The sequence below is a fragment of the Zonotrichia albicollis genome, chromosome 2 (assembly GCF_047830755.1).
Source record: "Zonotrichia albicollis isolate bZonAlb1 chromosome 2, bZonAlb1.hap1, whole genome shotgun sequence".
In the NCBI taxonomy this organism is placed as follows: Eukaryota; Metazoa; Chordata; class Aves; order Passeriformes; family Passerellidae; genus Zonotrichia; species Zonotrichia albicollis.
In genome coordinates this window covers 22,015,186-22,035,699 of record NC_133820.1, presented here as the reverse complement: position 1 = coordinate 22,035,699, position 20,514 = coordinate 22,015,186, and the positions used below count along the sequence as shown (strand labels likewise).

The following is a 20,514-nucleotide window of genomic DNA, read 5'->3' as shown; positions in this document are numbered from 1 at the left end:
CAAAAGATTCTTATAAAAATAGAAAAAAAAAAAGAGTTTCTAGACAGGTATTTCAAATTGTGTTTTCAATCAAAAAAAAAAAAAGAAAAAAAAGAGGAAAAAAGGAAAACAAAGGCTATTTTCTGACATAAGAGACACAGAAAAAGACTAAGAGAAAAATACATAAGTATAGAATTCTAAAACTGTAACACTGTAAAATGTCTTCAAGGATAAAGCACACTCCTTGGAGGCAAATGTTGTTTTTTGACTTGTCAAAAAATACATATAAACATTGTTATATCTCATATCTACTACTTCTGTCAGTGTTGTTTTCTCTCCAAAAGACAACTGGCCATCCTTGTTATCTTGCATATTGAATGAAAACCAGGTATCAGATCAGTGGAATTAGCTGTAAATAGAACATGAAACACTTAGAAAGGGTCAACTACTGACCTAACGCTTATGGCATAATCTTTGTATTAAAAACCAAAACCAAAGTAGCATTTCAAAGACCATTATACCCATTATTCATCCCTTAATAATCCCCAAATTTAAGTGTGCAGATCCTACAGCACTAAGAATATTTCTAAAATGAAATAATCCACATAAGACAAACAAAAATGGAAACCTCTGATACTTATAATTCACATTGGTAAGCAACCAAACAGCACAACCTGTGAGTGTTCTTGTTTATGAATTTATATGAAATCTCTTTGAAATTCCTAAGAAAGTAAGGAAAAATAGAATTTTAAGGTGTTGCATATACTACATGGATAGAACAGTTATTAATATGGATATCTAAGTTGTGATGGCTGTTTCTAACCATATTTTTTAAGAGAATGAAAAACAATGAGGACAGGCTGAAGTCAAATTGTTATAGCCATATAATGCAAGGAAGGCTATTCTTAGGGAAAAAAAAGCTGCCTAAATATGAATACAGTTTCATTCTTAAATCACACTATTCTTAATAAAGTATATAATGAGTATGCAACACGAACTTGATTGTCTTAGAGCAAAAAGAGTCATTTACTGAATAAAAACTTCAACAAAACCTCATTGTGGTGGTGCATCCCTCCCTCCTCCTTGGGCTGCACAATCATCTCAGAAATACACGTGAGCCTCGGCCTTGAACTCATCACAAATATTATCTGTTCTCATGAATTTATGTTGGCTAACGAGCCACCTGTTTCCTAATGAACAGTCTCAGAAACTCATTTTTCTTGCCTAAACCAATGAAATAACCTGAGCAGAACAACAGTTTTGCTATCCAACCTTAAAAGAAATTTACTGACCCAAATTGTGGCCAAGATGGAAAGTTACTACGGCTAAAGGCAATTGTCTCGTGACCCTGGAAGCAGCAGTGCTAAATTGAGACCTGTTGAGCTCTCCAGGACCGTGGACAGCAGGCTCCCGTGGCAGGTGAGCCCGCCCGGAGCCAGTGAACCCCTAAGGTTGCTGTACTTGGGAGAGTGCTGAACAACACCAGTGAAAATTACATGAGAAATTTAAATGTCTAATGAACACTGCAGCACATGTAGCTGGGAATCAGTCAGGCAGTCAACTCCCAGACTGTTTTGAAAAATGATCAGACACTTTTGCACGTAACAATCCTGGTTTTTCTTATGTACTGATGTAAAAATAAAAAATTGCTGTGGACCCATATGTTGTCCTCTAGACACTTTTTTTCTTCCTTTACTTTCTTTTGCACATAGATGAATTATACCTAGATAAAACAATGGGAGTTTAATCTCTGTACATCTCACCATCCTCTGCTTGGGTGTGGGGGCTGAAAGACCCCAGGGACTCTGCTCATAGATATTTAATTTAAAGTATAGTAAGTGAAAGTAAAAATCCTCTGACCTTCAGAAGCTTGGAAAAAAATTAGCTATTCCTGGCAAATGTATTAATTATTTCACAGAATTTAAACCATGAGCTTGTAGCTCCTCCAAGGTGAGAAAATGAGGGGACAAAGTGTTCCTCACCTGTTATTGCATTATGTTCCTAAAGGAAGAAAAGGATTAGTTGTGTTAGCAAATTCTGAAAGAATGTTTCTATTAATACATAAAGACTGATTCTGAGTTTTAGAAGTTAGTTGGGCGGCTCTAGAAAGTAGTTTTCCAGGAAATCTATAGGGCTCATTCCAGCACTCTTATTTATATTATGTATTTCCTTACTTCAGAATCTGCCTCTCCCATTGTTAAAGAAAAAGAATGTGGCTCTGGACATTTAAAGCTTTTAAACTCAAAGACATAAAATTTTAAAGAAACATTTTTTATTAAAGGCCAATTTCAGTTGAGAGTATCTTTCACATTTTGAACACCCCCTTTGCAGGATTAGAGCCTCAGAAAATAGTTCACATTATTCACTCTCAAACTATGCCACCTATCATCTAAGAATGAAACCACTGCTTATTCTTTTGGTTCCTTCAACTTTCTCATTACAAAATCTATTTTATGTGTCTTTGTATTTCAAAATTCTGACTGTTAAAATGTTAAATGATAAAATGGACTCTTCAACAATCAAGACTATGTTTTCTCAACAGATAAGCCATTTCTAGCAATAAAACTTATAAGATAAATTGGTTCAGACCATTTGTTATTATAACATTAACAATTTCATTGTTCTAAATGAGGCTAGCACTTCCATTTTATTAAGTATTTAAAAAATATCACTGTAAATTAATGTAGAGTAAGAAAGATGGGGGTTTTTGTTTGGCTTTATTTTTTGAGGGGGGGGTTGTTTTGTTTTAATTTTTTCAGCTTTTTTTTTCTATTTGTCAAAAAATCCACACTGGTTTGGCCTTATGATAAATCTGAAAAAGTGCAGGTTTTTGCTTCCTCAATTGAGACAAGTTACATTTTTAGTACCTGATTTTCTCTGTGATTCTATTTCTACTGCATATGTTTCCACCTGGATGAATTGACCTGTCCTTGCAACTGCAGTTTTGAGATGCAGCAGATTATTAGGTCATTAAAAATCAATGGAGCTTAGGCAACGTATATGCTGAGGAGAAAAGGCAGAGCCAGGCAGTATTGATGAAAGTACATTCATTACAAAGGAAGAAAAAGGTTGGAACTATTGACAGGAAAGCAATAAAAGAAAATTAATTTCTTCAACTACTCTACATGGGTACAGCTGGTACAAATAAAGACTGAAAGAGACTAAGAATTTATTGACATTAAAGCAAAACGTTGCACCTTGGGGACTCAAGTGTAGAAGTTAGCTTAAGACAACTTAAAGACAGTGAAAAAAACCTGCAATCAACTGGCTTGGGGAGGAGACTAAGACTGGAAAGACTGGAAATAGTGAGGACAGGTAAGATGGTGCTCAGACTTAAGAGACAGGAATCAAGGCTGCCAGCTGCCCATAATGATCAAACATTCTAAAAAGTAGAAAACTTTTCATTTTGAACACATGGTCAAGTGAGTCAGTGCTTTGCAGAAAGATTTTCCCCTTAGCTTTGTTTCTTCAACACAACTGTACTTGGAAAAAACATCAAATCGTGTTTTGCTTAGTAGCTACTTGACTCAAAGTGTATCAAAACATGCTGCTTTCATAAAGTCTCCAGGGAAAACATTCAGCCTCTGTTTATTTATGGGTTTTAATTTTGTTGAGTTTTGCTGCTCATAAAATGAATTGCTGTTTGTAGCATTGCTGATGACAAGACACCAGTATTTGCCTCTCTAAGGAAAGCACTTCCTATTCCAGCAATTATGAACCATGGCTCTGACCATTCAGTCACTGACTATGACTGAATTGAATTACTTTCACCATAAATCTACAACAAAATTATCATTTCTTCCTGTTGAAAGGGCTTGTCTACCCACCATTCTTCAAACCTTCCCTTTGCTGATGACAGAGCTGGGCACATTTTAAGGAGAAGTGTATTTCAGGTGCTGTCATGTTACGCAGTAGACTGTGAGATCATTTGGCCTCTACATAATTCATAAATTAGATCCCACTCTACAAAAAGAAAGGTGAAATTTTCACCTCAGGATAAGTTTTCAGTATTAACTAATGACTCTTCTCAGAACTCTCCAAGAGTGAATGGTAACTGGGCCCTGATGAAATATTACAGGTCAAGAAGCCTGGGGCCTTTCCCAGTAATGCTACCAACAACATAACTCCAGATCAGCACATTCAGCTTATTTGAGAAATTCCCAGAGTGTTTTGTGCTGTCACATACATATAGACAAAAAAGGAAAAGGTATTTTTATCCACTAATGATGATCAGACCACCTCAAAATTTGAATTGTGGTCACAGAATAATTCAGTAGCATGAAAAATATGCAAGATTGAATAGACAATGGCCATGCTTATTTAATTTAATTTTAAAATGCAAATTCTAAATGTTATAATGACTAAAATAGCACCCATTTTGAAGGACACTGCTCTGAGAAAGACATTTAAAGGTCTTTAAAGATCTTTAACACCTCTTCTAACCTAAACCATTCTATGAAATGTTCTAAGTTCTAAATTGCATTATCAAAACCTCCATGTGGAGAAAAACTAATAAAAATATAAACAGAAAATCTGAATAGAAAGAGGTGAATCATATCTTAGCATGAAATGTAAATGGATTGTCCAAAAATGTACTGAATTATGTTTTAGCATGTCATACAGGAGATTGAGATAGAAACACAGACTGCACCCCACTTCTCTCTGGAAACAGACAAATCAAGAAACAAATATCAAAAGGTATCTTGCTAAAATACAAATGGAGATTTCAAGATTAAGATTACAGAAATGCAGGCCAAAAGCAAAAAAAAAATCTGGATGTTTTTGTTTGTCTTGTTTTGTTTCTTCTATTTTCACATATATTTTATAGTGAATTCTACAGCCTTATAGTTCAAAAAACTATGAAAATGTATAAATGTGGTTCTATCATTCTAGAAGAAAAAGTAGCCTTCTCTTTTCAGTGTCCCATTCAGCTCTTATTTCTTCTATTTCTTTCTCCCTATTCTCCTGCCATTGCTGTCAGCAAAATCTGTGTTACCCCATAGCATAAAAGACATTCCCATCTTCTCAATAAAAATATTTAACTTCAAAATTCTTTTTATGTTTTCACATAGTGCAATATCAAAACGCCTTCAAAAGCATCAACAGCCTCAGCAATTAACTTCAACAAGATACATGTCTAAGATATTTTTTTCTTTTGAGAAATAAAGATTCTGAGGCAAGAGCCAATTAGTGGATATACTACACAGATTCTGTGAAGCTGAGGTTGAGGTCCTGGAGATTTCAGAGTATTCAACAGTATTTGTTGAATTGTGCTATTAGAGTTGGAAGGAATTATTAAAATAGGTGGTTTTGCAATGTCATCTAAAATCTCAGTAGTGAAATTTGCTTGAAGATGAATATCCCATTCATGGCTCTTATGCAGTTTATCCATTTTGTATTTAAACTCTCCCAAAATGTATTTTAGCTTCTATTAAAGGAGTTCTTATTCTTCAACAGAAACCACTGCAATGAATATGTTTTCAATTTAAAATTAAAAACCAACCAAAAGGTTGTTACAGAAAATTATCAAGTAATTTAATATTTGGGGTTTTTTTCAATAATTCTGTAGTGTAACTACCTTTCTTGTAGCTACATGCTCTGAATAATAAATCAAAAGCTGTGAATAAGTCAAAATTATAACCAATCATATCACAAAGTGGTTTTCCTCCTCTCCAGAATGCAGAGCTTCAGGTTTATAAATTGGATATTAATACAGAAGATACTAAAATACTTCCAAAAGATAAGAATGGGAACTAGGAAGAAGCCCTTCTGGAATACTGAAAGCTATAAAGAAAACTTTCTTAAAAGCTTACAGAGAGAAGTAAATGGATAGAAGAACAGGTTAAAAATCTACTGAAGACTTTCAAATAAAAAGATGCCATCTCCAGGTCAAGAAATTTCTGGGCCACAAATCAGTAGAGAATGAATAAGTGAGAATACTCAGATGTAGTCAGATCCAATTACTAAAGAGTTGGGCATGAACCAGTGAGTTACAAGCTTCTAAATTCCCACTATAGAGACAATGTACAACTAATATGTAGCTTTGTAGAGGCAAAATTCCTAACAGACACTAATAATTCTGAAATTGTCAGCTTAAAAAATACATTAAAAATGTGCTGTTTGAAAACCATATTCTTACCTTTACTTTTTCTTTCTTTTCAATACTTGTTTTCATCTTCCCCTTTCCCCTTTGCTTTGCTAGTTGAGATCTAGTGAAACACAATTTCTTAATTCTGGCATTGCACACTTGTTGAGATTAATTTATTTATTTACTCGTACTACATTCTTCTATAAATAAATTATTTTTGCTCTTTGAATAATTACCAGAAGGTTGAAACAGAATCTCTAAATATTTTATCAAATACTTTTTCCTGATATTGCTGATGTGGCAGAAAAGAATTATACGTGCCTTACAGGTTAAATTTTTCCAAGCAATGTTATTCTTCCCTGTATCATATATAAATGTACTCATATTCACTAAAATATAATGCATGGCTCTAAGCTGTAGGTATTAAATAGCATATTCATTGCAGCTGCCATCATGTATATTCACAGAGAAGGGGAAAAACAAAACAAACCAAGAACAAGGCTAAAGAGTGAAAGAAGAAGTAAAAACAGAAAATTAGGAGGCTGAAGATGAATGAGACAAAACTTAGTTTAAGTCCTCATTGCAGAAGAGAGAACTTAAAAGGGACAGGAGTACCATGAAAAAACTAGAAGCAGCAAAAGATGGCATGGCATAACAGAAAGAGCATTTCCTTGGTGACATGGAGAAGACACAAGAGCACTGCGATTAAGAGTGTGAACAGAAGTAAATGAGATCAGAGAAATACTGAAGGTAATTTTTAGGACTAAAGATATTGGACAGGAAATGAATGTATTCTGGAAGTGAGTAGTTGAATACAAATAGCCTAGAGGACACTTTGTAAAAGGTAATCTCTACTGAACAAAATGGCATTGAAGGGCTGGAGCAGCATACAACACATACTGTGCTGTGGAATTGTATTTTGTAATTCATTTGGCAAATGAAATTCAAGTGGGAAAACTTATGCAAACATGTAGTCATTTATTGTTATCATACCTCAATACCTTTCAGAATGGACAAAATGTAGAATCCTTATTTTTTGTTCCCATTGTTAAATTCAAAGTTAGGAAGTTCCCTCATCTCACTGACGGTCTTTGACTTGCATCTCAATTTTCTGCTCTCTTTATGTGATGCTCCTGACACAATTATGGTGGGATTTTTTTTATTTTATAAAGCAATCTTTAGAACTTATCTCCCCCTCTTCTCCCTTTTCTGTTTTATGTTTTTTGTTTGGTTTTGACAGACAATAGAATTATTTTAAATTTTTTTTGTTGGTACTCCAGGAACATTGTATTAGAATACAAAATATAGAAAAACCAATATTAGATTAGCTTTGTTTTTGAAAAAAAAAAAAAAACCAAAAAAAAAACCCAATTAAACAATAAAAACCCCACAGAACTAAAATTGATATGTGTTGTCCACCAAACAAAGCATAAACCACTTCAAACTACTAGACAGAAGACCTCTCAAAAGGACAGTTAGGAAAATGTTTTACTTATAGAGTGAAGAAATATCAACCTTAGTATGCAAGAACTATCAATTCAGAAGCTGATACAAACAATATACTGGACCAATAGATCTTAAGCCAATTGTAATTTTGTTCAAATGAAGATAAAAAGCACTTTTGGTAGAAGTTGCAAATATTGTTATGTTAGATAGGATGTGAATATTAAAAAGAAATCTGGAAAGATTACTGCAGAAATAAAGAAGGTAGTAACATATAAACCTGGAAGATGGTCTACATAAACAAAACATAAAACTTGCATCTCATACTTTCACTTGTCTATGATTTTTGTGGTTTCAGCCTCCTCTAAACACACATATATTTATATATTAATGGGAGCTAGGCTTTAAATTAAACCAGATTTTTATTCTTATTCATGCTTAAGAGGTAAGCTTTTTTCTTTTTTATTACTTTCCAAATTACTTGCAAAAAGTTCTTATAACTACTTCCATAAAAGATTGCTACTGTTTTCAAGTAATCACTTTGATTTTTTGGGGGGAAAATTCCATTTTGGAATCTTTTAAAACATACATCTATTTTTTAAAGTTTGATACCTCACTACATGATTCACAGTTTACTTAAATGACTGTTTCTGCTTTAATGACATCCCTATGAAACAACTAAACTTTCCTTTTTAATTTTTAAGAGTCATTTATTACATCAAAATGTATTTCTTTGCTACACCTTAATTAAGTCCGAACAAAACAAATGCCTTCTCTATAAACACCATGTTGTTCCATACAATTTTTATATTTTTGAAGTTTGATTTATTTTTGCTATGTGTTATTCTTTCAGGACTGGAATTTTAAAATAAATTTTCAGCATCTAAAAAATTGTTTGTTTCCCTCCACCCTAAATCTACTTTTCTTATAAAACTTAGTATTTATTCCTTTTTTTCCCTTAGCTCACAGATTACCACAGGCTAACACACCTGTATTCATAGTATTAAATAAAATAATTATAAATCTTAGAAAATTATAAAGCAAAATTCTTTAATACTGTTGTATGTAGAGACATACACCTTTGCTGCAGGAAATAAACATAGAAAATCTAAGAATATTTTCTTTTCTATACTTGGATCTAAAATCTGTACATGCAGGCCAAAACTAAAAAATACACTTTGCAGTATTTTAGAGGGAGAGTGTTCTACACAAGCATTACAAGGCACAGCTTCTATTGTACCAAAATCATTGAATGAAAGAAAGATATCAGGATTTTCATGATCAGTAGAGATCAGCAATGTGGCCTCAAAGGTCCCTGCTTCAGGCAAACATGCAGATCTCCCTGCCATACAAACGTGAATTAACAAACAACTCACAGCACTTCCTACAGAGCCTGAAAACAGACAACTCCAATGGAATGGCTAAATACAACAGGCCGAAGGAAAAATGGTTATTTATTTTCTCATGGAGCAATGATTTGGGCTTCTCAAAATCAATAGAACCATTTGTAACACAGCAAAAATATGCTAGATTTTACAATGATGAATATTACATGCACCTGGGGGCACAAAAGTTTTTTCACAGAGGTCCTAACACTTTCTACAGGAGTAAAACACAATGCTATTTCCTCAAAGTTACAGCTACACTTGGGCATTTTAAGGGCATAATGCAGATTCTGCATACATTTTTAAATCCATGTTAATTTAAAACCCTCATCAGTTTTATTTTAGCTGTATAGAAATCAATCATGTGATGGTGTAAGATAGGACAGGAAATTTAGAAGTACTGCAATTAAAACTCAATGACTTTTAATTGGAAAAATAAAATCCTTAATGTATTCATAATATTCATATATGTTTAACCACCACATGTTTCAGAGGTAATCCTCTGAAAGCCATTGTATGTTAAAGTGAGTGTATCCTGTTCACTGCACAGAAAGTCAGAGAAATAGGATGAAACTGTTGGGGCCAAGGGAGCTTCTCTCACTGATGCGAGCCAGCAAAGCCATTGAACAAGGAGGCTCTAAACTAAATTTTCTGTCCTCTTCTTGAGAACAGGAGTAAAATGTGCTGCTGTTGCTACATCAGTATTCCAGGATTTCTTTGGATTAGGGGTTTGGGACTTTTTCTCATGTTGGTAATAATTCTCAGTGGGACACACAAAAAAATTATTAGGTTAGCATACACCGAGACAATCTCATCTTTGATGTCTTTTTAATTTTACTAATGTCAAATCTAGATAAATTAATAAGTAAGAAAAATTCTTAATAAACTTAGTTTTAAAATAAAGTTATACTATCTAAAATGATGAAGCAAGACTTCATACTATTGAAAAGTTCACATGCTCTACAGAGATGAGCAAAATTTTAACAATAATGCTGTTTGTAATGATACTATAATTTTGTCTCTAGAAAATTACTTTAAATTGCTTTTATATGTTAAAGTGTCCTGTTGATTTGAGAAGTTTTTCAAAAGAAGAGTTCCATTTTATTTTTTTTGCATTTCAGAGGTTTTAATAGGTGTAATGACAGAGTGCAAAGAGTTAATTGCGTGCCTTCTGAATCTCAGACTAAATTTACTTTTTTTGTGCGCATTAAGTGAAAGGCCTTTCTTAAGTGTTTGAAATGGGGATGCACAAGTACTTCAAATTGTCTCAATCCTCAAATTACTTCAATTTTAGTCCTCAGATTAGGAAAAAATGAACATTAGTCTGTTTACCAGTAAGGATTTTCATTAACATCGTGTCCTATGTTTTATCTAGCCCTTCCTTTGCATCAAATTCACTGCTGATACAGGCAATTCTGCACTGTTGCCTAAAATCTACAGGCCAGAAGGGGGATTCAAATTTAATAATGCACTATTTTACATATTGTGGATATAAAAAAAATTTAAAATGTTAACAGTAAATGAATGTGTCTTTATTTGCTGTTATCTACATCCATCTTTAACAAACCTTACACATACTTTATGTTCAAGAGACTCAGTGGCACAAAATCACTTAACATTTTAATATGTTATCCTATATATCTTATTGTAGACCTTGAACATTAAGCTATTTAGCAACCATAAAAAAAGGTTCCTTTCCAAAATGAGAGGCAAAAATATTTGAAACTGCAAAATTCAGTGAAGTTAAGTGAATGTTCTCATTCATATTAACAAGGTTTTAAATTTGGCAAGACCAGATTTTCAGTGCAGATTAGAACTTTTAAAACAGACTTTTCTAACAAAAAAACAGCTGTATCACTATCCAAACTTGAAATTAAGAAACTCTTGTTAAGCATGTTTTCAAAAAAAAAATAAACAACACAAAAAACACCCACAAAACCAAGAAAAAAAAAACAGATGGAACTTAAAATAGCACTGAAGCTAGTTAAAAATACCTAAAGATAACATGTAAGAAAAAACCAGTCTAAGTAAAAGCGTGTTCCTGAACGTATGTACAGTTGACTGTTCAAAACCACATTCACTAATAATGTAATCAGGAAATGACTGGTATAGCACTTCCACATTTCTAATAGGAAAAATAAATGAAAGAAACTTTCCACTTTAATGCAAATCAAGTTTCATTATTAGAAAATGGGGTTTTTCTTAAATATTTCCAACCAGTTATAGATACACTCATGATTATGACATTATCAATTTATTCAGTTACTGGATTCAATCTGAATATACAGCAGATATAATTTATCTAGGAATTTTAACTTTATGAGAAACATGTTACCCTTTCTTATCAGTCAGTAAGGAATACACTAACAGATCACATGGGAAATTTCAATGTTACATTTCCAGTGCCCCTTGTTAAACAAGCTTTACAGCTATTTTAAGGAAAAAATTATAGTTGATACAGTCTTATGTAAAAATAAAGGTTTCTCTCATATGTTTTAAAGTCAATTAAAGTTTAAAAGGTATGGGAAAGTCAGTAAGTAATTACTTTTTTATGGCAAACTAAAGAATTGTCATTACCCATTAGAGGTGGAAAAACCCCACCTTCACTAATGAATGTGAACAGGAACATGTACAGGGATTAGAGAGCTGTGCAAAGATGTTTGGAGCAAAGGCAGCTAAAAGCCTGAAATTGCACTTCTGAGCTCCTGGGCTGATTCCTGCCACTTGCCAGCTACAAGCAGCTGGGACTGGTTGTAAGTTTTGCTAACAAATGGTCTAGACATGGTTCAGCATGCTCTAAATCCTGCCATTATTGAAGAGGCAGAAGAAAGAAGCACTCCTGGTGAGGCTCATCATGAGTTGTGCTTCTGCCTAGAGACTGTTTAGACTGGGAAAGCTGCAGTCTCATGGCTATGCAAAGATCACCTGCTGACTAAAAGAGGCATCCTGAAAAGAATTTGTTTCAGGGAAGAGAATGGGATTTGGAAATAAGGTGGAAAAGATGCTGACTAGAACAAAGATCCTGTAGATCAGAGAATTATGGAATATATGAGATTGGGATGGATTGGTTCCATCTCCCTGCTCCTCACAGGGCTGCATAAGCTTAAATTATATGACTAGAAACAACATCCAGGCTCTGCTTGAACTCTTACAGGCTTGGTGCCATGATCACTTCACTGACCATCCTCTCAGTGAAGAGCCCTTTCCTCATGTCCACTCTGAACCTCCCCTGATGCAGCTTCACAGCATTTCCTCCTGTGCTGTTGCTGGTCAAGAGACAGATGTGAGATGTGTGGAGACATGTAGCAGGTGATGCCTAAGAATTTGGGGCAGTGATGTCCAACATCTGTAAATGCAAAGCAGCGGCAGAGCTCAACCTGACAGCTGGACCAGCAGCAACCTCTCTTCCCTAGCAAGGAAGTTGAAAGCACATGACCTCAGCCCTGGGGCAAACCAAATGAATGGGTGTGTGAAATAAAGTAGACTAAAAGCTCTGATACATTGGAAACTAGAACCATGACAAGTTTTCACTTTACCCATAAGAGTGCTAACATTTTTGACAACAAAACTTCTTGAAAAAGAATCTACAGTAAACATTCAAACAAAAAAACAAAAACAAACCCACCAAACAAAAAAAAAAAAAAACAAACCACACACACAAAATTACTTAGAACTGCTGCTGGTGGCTACACACAAAGCAGTGACATGAAACAACTGTCATCCTGACAGACCTCCAGGCTCAGACAAGAAGCCATCTATTTCCCAGACTGTTATTGAAACCATAAAACATATATAAACACACTTGAAAATGTCTGCTTCATCATTTTTCAAACTCTTCCTTGAACACATGGTATCCAGGAGGGCTCCCTAAGAAATCCAGAAGACTTGCACTTAGCTTGATTTTTCCATCTCTGCTAGTTCTGACCTCTGATGGCAAATTTTGCTGTTTTATTATGCCTAGTCTGAACCCTAGGGATTTTATTTAGCTCTACTGAAACAGTTCATAGCTTCCTGAAAGTTTCTATTTAAATGAGAATAACACCTGAGACTATCATTATACTCATTTCCCAAATTATATCCATCATGATCTAGTGACTAAATGTGAAGATAATTCAGTATTTCTGCAGTTTCCCAAAATCTATTTTAAATTATGCCATAAATCCCTCCAATGCTGACACAATGGGATATTTTATGTGATAAGTATCTTACATTAGAAATACTACCAAAAATTTGGAACTAAACTTCTATTTGTCTGTATTTAACTGTCTTCTGATGCCTCTCCAAAAGAGGACCACACCATAAGGTAAACAGGACAGCATTAAGATCACAGCTTCTAAGTAAAAGAAATATCTGGTTTAGTACAAAGGAGAGCAATAAAGCAATCCTGTGATGCTGTACCACTAAATTCTGTGGCACAGATGAATCCTGAAGAGTCCCAGAAAGGAGGTCTCACAGCAGTTTTAAAGTAAAATTGTTTGCAGGAGATCAAGAGTGAGGCAAATTAAGGGTCTAGAAAACCACCATTCTCAAGGGCAAGACTGCCAGAAGGGTTCTGTGCTGTGGGAATAAATTCAACTTAATTTTATAAGGAGCTTTTAGTTAATTATTATAGGGATGAACTGACTGACAAAGTGCAACTGGGTAAGATTCACATTAAAAAAATCCAGAAAACAAGAAAAGTGCATTACAATACTTCTGGAAAACACAAGTAATGATTGGATGGTTAGGAGTTTCTCAGAAAATAATAAAGACAAGGTTGAAGCCTGAGGTGAAGCCCCTAATTCTTAGGACCCAAATCACATCATTATGTGCTAGCACATATGGTCCCTATTTACCACTACTTCATCTCAAATTATTTCAATTCAAATACACTGAAGCTTGTCAGTTTAAAGGTTAAACAGTAATCCTGCACACAAGCTGCATTTCATGCAATGTGGAATGAAGAAAACATAACTCCTGTAAAAAGAACAAAAATCAACAATCACAGAGATCAATGGGCTTGATTTTGAATAGATAATTTAAGGCAGCCAAACTTACAGACTCACCTTTCTGACAGGACCTGTTAGAAGCTTATTTACAGAAGCACCAGTCTCAAAATAGTCAGATTTTGTTCAGCCCCATTTTTTTTCAATGTTTATATTTTCAGCACTGTTTTTTTCAATAGGAATAGAGGTTGCCCTCACTCAGTTTCCAGGTGACACCGAGTTGAGTTGGCATATTGATCTGCTGGAGGGTGGAAGGCCCTGCAGAGGGATCTGGACAGGCTGATTGATGGGCCAGCTGAATGAGGTTTAACAGGCCAAAGTGCCAAGTTCTGCACCTGGGTTACAACAACCCCAGGAAAGTCTTGAGGCTTGGGATAGAGTGGCTGGAAAGGTGCCTGGAGGAATAGGAGATGGGGATGTTGGTCAGCAGCAGCTGGACATGACCCAGATGTGCCCAGGGGCCAGGAAGGCCAATGGCACCTGGCCTGGATCAGCAATAGTGTGGCAGCAGGACCAGGGCAGGGATTGTCCCCCTGTGCTCAGCACTGGTGAGGCCACACCTCAAATCCTGTGTCCAGTTTTGGGCCTCTCACTGCAGGAAAGGCATTGAGGGGCTGGAGTGAGTGCAGAGCAGGGCAGCAGAGCTGGGGAAGGGTCTGGAGCACAGGACTGATGAGGAGAAGCTGAGGGAGCTGAGGGTGTTTGGCCTGGAGAAAACGAGACTTGGGGGAAAACTTGGGGACCTTATTGCTTTCTCTAACAATTTGAAGAGAGTTTGTAGTGAGGTGAAGGTTGGCCTCTTCTACATAACAAGTGATAGAAGAAGAGGAAATGGCTTCAAGTTACGCCGGGAGAGGTTCAGATTGGACAATGGGAAAAATTTTGTCGCTGTAAGGGTTATCAGGCACTGGAACAGTCTGCCTAGTGAAGTGGTAGAGTCACCACCCCCAAGGAATTTAAAAGACCTGTAGAACAAGTAAAAATGGAAGCAGTGAGATAGGAGTTTTGCCTGGGATCAATACTAGGAACAGATCTTATAAACCAAAATGTAAAGTAAACACAGCATTCTTCTTGGTCACGTGTTCAATGACATAAATCAATAACACAAACCCCAGTGCTTTCAAAAATATAAACAGAAGACAATGAGTAGTTTTAAATTAGGATTTTGAAATGTTTCAGAAAATTACTCGAGGATCCTTTTATTTGTATATTAAGCTGGATATTTTTAAGTGAAGCCTTATTACTAGAACACATACAAGACAAAATACAGACCTGCAAATTCAGGCAAGCCTTCTGTAATTGCTAAGCACTAACTGCCATATAAAAACTGACATAAAAACTGAAAGCATAAATATTTTCTGTTGTACCTTTTTTACTGTTCATTCAGGAAATTCAAGGATTCAGGTTTGAGAAGTAGAGACTTGTTCCAAGAGCTTCATGAGTTTATGAATACTGTCTAAGTAAACAATGTAAAGGAGGAAAACCTTTCTTGAATTTTAGCAGAAAAACTGTCATTCATGTTACCTCTGGCACTTGAAAATGTTTCGCTGGTTCAACCAGAAGTGGTGAAGCACTGACTGAACAAGAAGGCATTGAGTGAACAATTTTGCAGGGCAATGATTGCCCTTGAATTTGAAGAATGTCACAGTTAAAAAAAGCAAAACTTGTCTGGCCACAATTTGCACAATGGAAATACTTGCAAGGTCTTGCAAGTACCCTCCTGAGTGACAGAGAAAGAATTCAGAAAGGAAGGGTGAATTTGAAGGCACACAAGTTGTGAAGCTACTAAGAAGAGTGAAGATGAGGAAAGAGATATGAAGTGAAATGTGACATAAAAGAAAAGACAAGGGTAGAAGATAGAAGAGAAAGAACTTTGACAAATGATGGTGTGAAAGGAAATGTTATTCCTTCTAGCCAATATGGAGCACAGAGAATCACAATTCATCTCTCTTACAATTTCTGACAACTGACATGAAGCAAATGTATGCCATGTATCAAAACCCATATTTGGTCAAATTTGAAGGATCATGATCAAAATCTTTGGAAAGAGGTCTTATTTAATTACGACTGTTTTGGGGAAATTATAATATTCAAGTCCTAAAAGCTGAAATTTTGCAGAGATTGAGAAAAAAAGAATGATTCCATGATTTTAACAGAAGACCAAAATACTTTGTGAAAATTGCTTCTCTATGACAGCACCAAAAATACCATGGAAATTGGCAGGCAACAGACAACTAATCTAATAAACTTTTCTCTGGTAACTGGATGGAAATTAGAGTCACCTTCTTAAACTTTATAAAATCCAAGAAAAAATAAAAAAGTTGAATACCTCTTGATTTCTTTGTACACAGTCCTCTAGAGAATTAGATTTTCCTGAAAAGCTTAAGGCAACTGCTTTTTTTTACAATGGTATCTAAAAAACATAATATAGCTGGCAGAAAATTGAAATGCTACTAAGAAATGAAAAGGAAATAATATATTTTTATTTAGTTAAAATAGATGGGATTAAGTTATACCTGCTCCATGTATCTGGAGAAAACATTATGAACCACTATCTAACCAGCATTATAAACTTGCTTTAACCGGTAAACAACAGCTCTTCTTTAAGAAATACATAGCTGAAGGCAAAAAAAATAACTACTGACTAATAAATCCATGTATTGATTTGGGATATTAATTACTATATATATAATTCAAGTTTATCTTGATTATAATGAGAATTTGCTTGGTGACTTTCCCAAAGGAATTTTAAGTAAATGCTTTCCATTTGTTAATATCTGTTGTGGCTGTAGTGCAATTTGGCTCAGATTCTGGTTATGTCTTCAACTCCTGCCATATTGGTAGAATTATAATATATTGTATTAATTCTTGCAGGAAGGTGTAGTAGATGAAGCTTCCACATTCAAGAAGAAGAGATCTGAAAACTGGAATCTAAGATGAGGACTGGATAATCAAATTATATCTTAGTAAATTTCAGTAACCATGCTTTGGTTAGTAGAAATGACTTCATTTATTTCAGTTTATACATTACTTTTGATGGTGGAGGTGCTGAAAAAACCTGCAAGTGATCACAATAAAAGTACCTGAAGAAAAAGAAAAAAAATCTATCCTGTATAATAATTTTTCATTACTCTAAAATATCTGTATAGTGCCTACGTAGAACAGTTACAATTGCTTTAACCATCTTGTTTCAAAGCTGTGTGACTCATCACTGCAACACATTTGATGTTAGAGTAATGTAGGCAGGGCTCATGTTTGTGTGCAAAGGCTTTCTGTCCTGGAGTATTTAAAGGAAGTCATTATTCAATAAAATACCTGTCACTTGAACAGTAGATTTGAATACAGTGTTGAATAGAAGTATAATTTCGCAATAGATTTTTAGATGTTAGACAGAATTAAGTACCTAGAGGCAAACTCAAACTGTAGCACCATACACACAGAGATCTTTTCTCCCTGAAGTAATGAAAGGAAATCACATTGCAGTACACAATATGACCTTTGGGTCTCATACTTGTCAAAAGTTATAAAAATTCAACTACTGAAATTCTCATTATAAGGATTACTTAAAACAAGTTTTATTAAACCACCCCAGCTATTTAAAGGTAAAAATAAAATAAAACAAAGAAGTAAAAAAATCAAATATAACCCCTTAACCTCAGTACCAGCAAGATGCCATTTGTGATAAAAATTACCAACTGTTGTAATCCAATAACACAGGGTAAAATTTAATACTTGTTTCACCTTTTTTTCCAACTACAGTAACCTCCTGAGAAATGCCATCATTAACTATTTTCTTTAACAGGAAAGGTAAGAAAAAGAGAGAAAGCCAATGGTTCTTTTTTTTTTTCTATAACTGAACCTGTGGCGGTAATATAATAGATGCCAAATACGGCTTATGTTAGATTTGTTCTTCTAATACTTTTTTAAGGCAATATATGTACTATTTTAAAAAATGACTGAACAAAGAAGGAAATTTCTGAAACAGCAGTGCTTGAATGTTAATCATCCCCTACAATCAGCACAACAGCTATTGCCAGCCATGCAGAAATATACAGAAAAAAGTAAACACTCAACAGAAAAAAGTCCTGGAAAAAGCAGGTCATTAAGATCAGGTAGAAGCAAAGTGCACGGGCTCTTTCACTCCAAGCACGAGCTTAACAAAACAACTCTCTCAAAAAATTGCAATATTGACAGACCTGTGGAGGAACCTGCCTCCTTTTTTGGTCAGGGGTTGTTACATACACCGCCTGTGCGTACGCGTAACTTTTGAACCGCGGTTTAGGAGAAGGCGAAGGTCCCTGGGGTACACTGACTGTGATCTACAAATAAATTAGAATGTACACATGGGTAGGAGCATGGATTGTAGAAGTATTGATTCCAAGAGCAGTTGAAGAAAAAGAAGCAGGAAGGTCATTTCTCAAGGACAATGTTGGTATTCAGCAGGCAAAATGGGATGGTATTAAGGAAACCTCTCATTTAATCTGACACCCTTTCCAAAAGCAACAGACTGACAGGACTCCACACCAGCAGAATACCAATGCAAAGTGAAGCTTTTTTATAGTTTACAAGCAGAGGCTCAAAAAGCAAGTGATCTTTTGTCACATCTTGAATAAACAGAGCCAATATTTATCTGCTCAGTACTCTGAAATAGAGTGAGCATCCCATACCCAACCATACAGATTAAATTCAGACAAGTTATCTAGGCCTAAAACGCACTAAACACTTTAACAGAGGCTGTCTGATGGTTTCAGTAAAAACAAAAACTGACATTGCAATCATAAATAAATTCCAATTATTACATGATTTTTTTTTTAAGAGGACAACATTAAACTGAGAAGAGATTATTTTAAAATGCAGGTCATATTAAATAAAATGCTAAAAAATTAAAAATGTATCATGATTATAGATAAACACCAACATCTATTCTCTAAAAAAGTAAGGATGTTTCTATCTGCTTTTAAATGTAGCCTCCCCAAATTTGTTTTCCTTGATGTGTCCTGCCACCATCAAAATGCACAATGCTGGACAACTGAAGTGCAAAGCACTTTCTTGCTGAATAGTAATTTTTAAAACAGTCTGGTGTAAGATGAACACCAGTATGAAAGTACATCTGACTTGCCTGTGGATGAGACTTTGCCCATTATACCCATGGGATTTTTGTCTTCCACTGGCCATTTAACATCAAACTCATGGGGTAGGCAGGGAAACAACCACTTTAGCGCAGCAAGATGAAAGAAGAAAAGTGAAACTTACTTCTTGTGAAAAATGCTGTTCGTGTACTTCTACGTGCTCTTCTCTAGTGATCCTTGTGTGCCGTGGCAGCATCTCCACTTCCCTGATGGCTTCCATGGTGACTTGCTGGGGCAGGGCTTGAAAGAGCGAAGTCACATACATCAAGATGGACTTCTTATCTGGATAGGCAGTTGCAACATCTGGAAGACAAATTACCATGCGTCATTTCAGTTTCCACATTCGATATGAGAAATAGCCAATTAGTTTAACGGAAAGTTGATAAGATAATGAGCAATCTATTGTCCACATGAATACTCTAGAGACTAATTAGAACCTTACCATCAGTTCCAAAATTGCAGAATAAACTTGCATATCAATGAGAAGGTGCCAAAGTTTATACAGGTAATGTTACCTCATTCAGCATAAGCTTCCCCTCTATATTTCTTGTGTCAAAATGCAATTTTTAAAACTGTGATCCCCATTGAGCAGGACTAGACATAGGAAAAAATGTATTTGCTTGTGCTGTATAAATACTGCAAGTATAAAAATTAAGGAAAACCTAATTTTCCAAGTCATGCCTTCTACATTCTCCCCACATCATTTAGCCACTGAAAGCATCAAAGATGTGGGGGGAGAAAAATAATTACCACTTTTTCTTGTGAATGGATTCATAAAAACCCACAATTGAAGTCAAACTACAATAAAGCTACATAGCTTTTATGTTCTACTTGGTCTGGCATTCTTCATGAAATTTGTAGAACATCAAAGGAACGTGGTATTCACAGACAGTAAAATACATAATAGAAAAAATCTTTAAAAAATATAGCCCTGTAAAATCTCTATGTCCTTTAGTCAGTACAACAAACTTTGCATGAACACAAAGACTATTTCAGCTTCTGCACATAGCCATGTTATACATCAGCAGGAGAAGCACTTTCCCTGACTCAACAATTCTAGTCAATAACGATTTGTAAAAATGTAAGGCATGTGGCAGCTCTTTGAAATAGTTACTTTGTTATTTGCCATTGACGCTTACTTCCTACACTCAGTCTAGTGAATCAAGATGTAAAAGGACACTTGTACAAGAAATTTATCATGAATTCCACGAATGTTTTAACAAGAGTGCTGGCAGAAAGCCGGGAGCTATGAGTCTTTACTGTCACAGATCAATCCAATCTTAGCTAAGAATTGAGTTCACAGAAAAAATAAAATAATCAATGGTTCTACAACATGGCATCTCATTCTCCCTGCCTAGAATGTGGGAACGCACCTTGCATTAAAAGCTTCATATATATCTGGAAATTAAGAAAAGACATTCTATGAATAATTTTGGTTTGGCTTTCTGACCCATCTCCATATTTTTGCTTGGCACTTTATGAGAAGCAGCTGAAGGCTTAGTTCT

At 35.0% G+C, this 20,514-nt stretch overlaps 1 protein-coding gene across 13 annotated transcripts in view; it reads right to left on the bottom strand.

The window, feature by feature from the left end:
• Positions 1-20,514, bottom strand: part of DMD (dystrophin) — a 1,146,493-nt gene that overhangs the window by 703,837 nt on the left and 422,142 nt on the right. For 12 of the 13 annotated variants that reach the window (XM_074534563.1, XM_074534577.1, XM_074534568.1 and 9 more), the window contains 2 exons: positions 19,134-19,312; positions 18,077-18,199 (listed from right to left, as the gene is read on the bottom strand). In XM_074534563.1, the coding sequence (XP_074390664.1) occupies positions 18,077-18,199; positions 19,134-19,312 (302 nt within the window). The remainder of the gene's footprint in view (positions 1-18,076; positions 18,200-19,133; positions 19,313-20,514) is intronic. The other variant, XM_026791861.2, reaches the window with a different exon arrangement.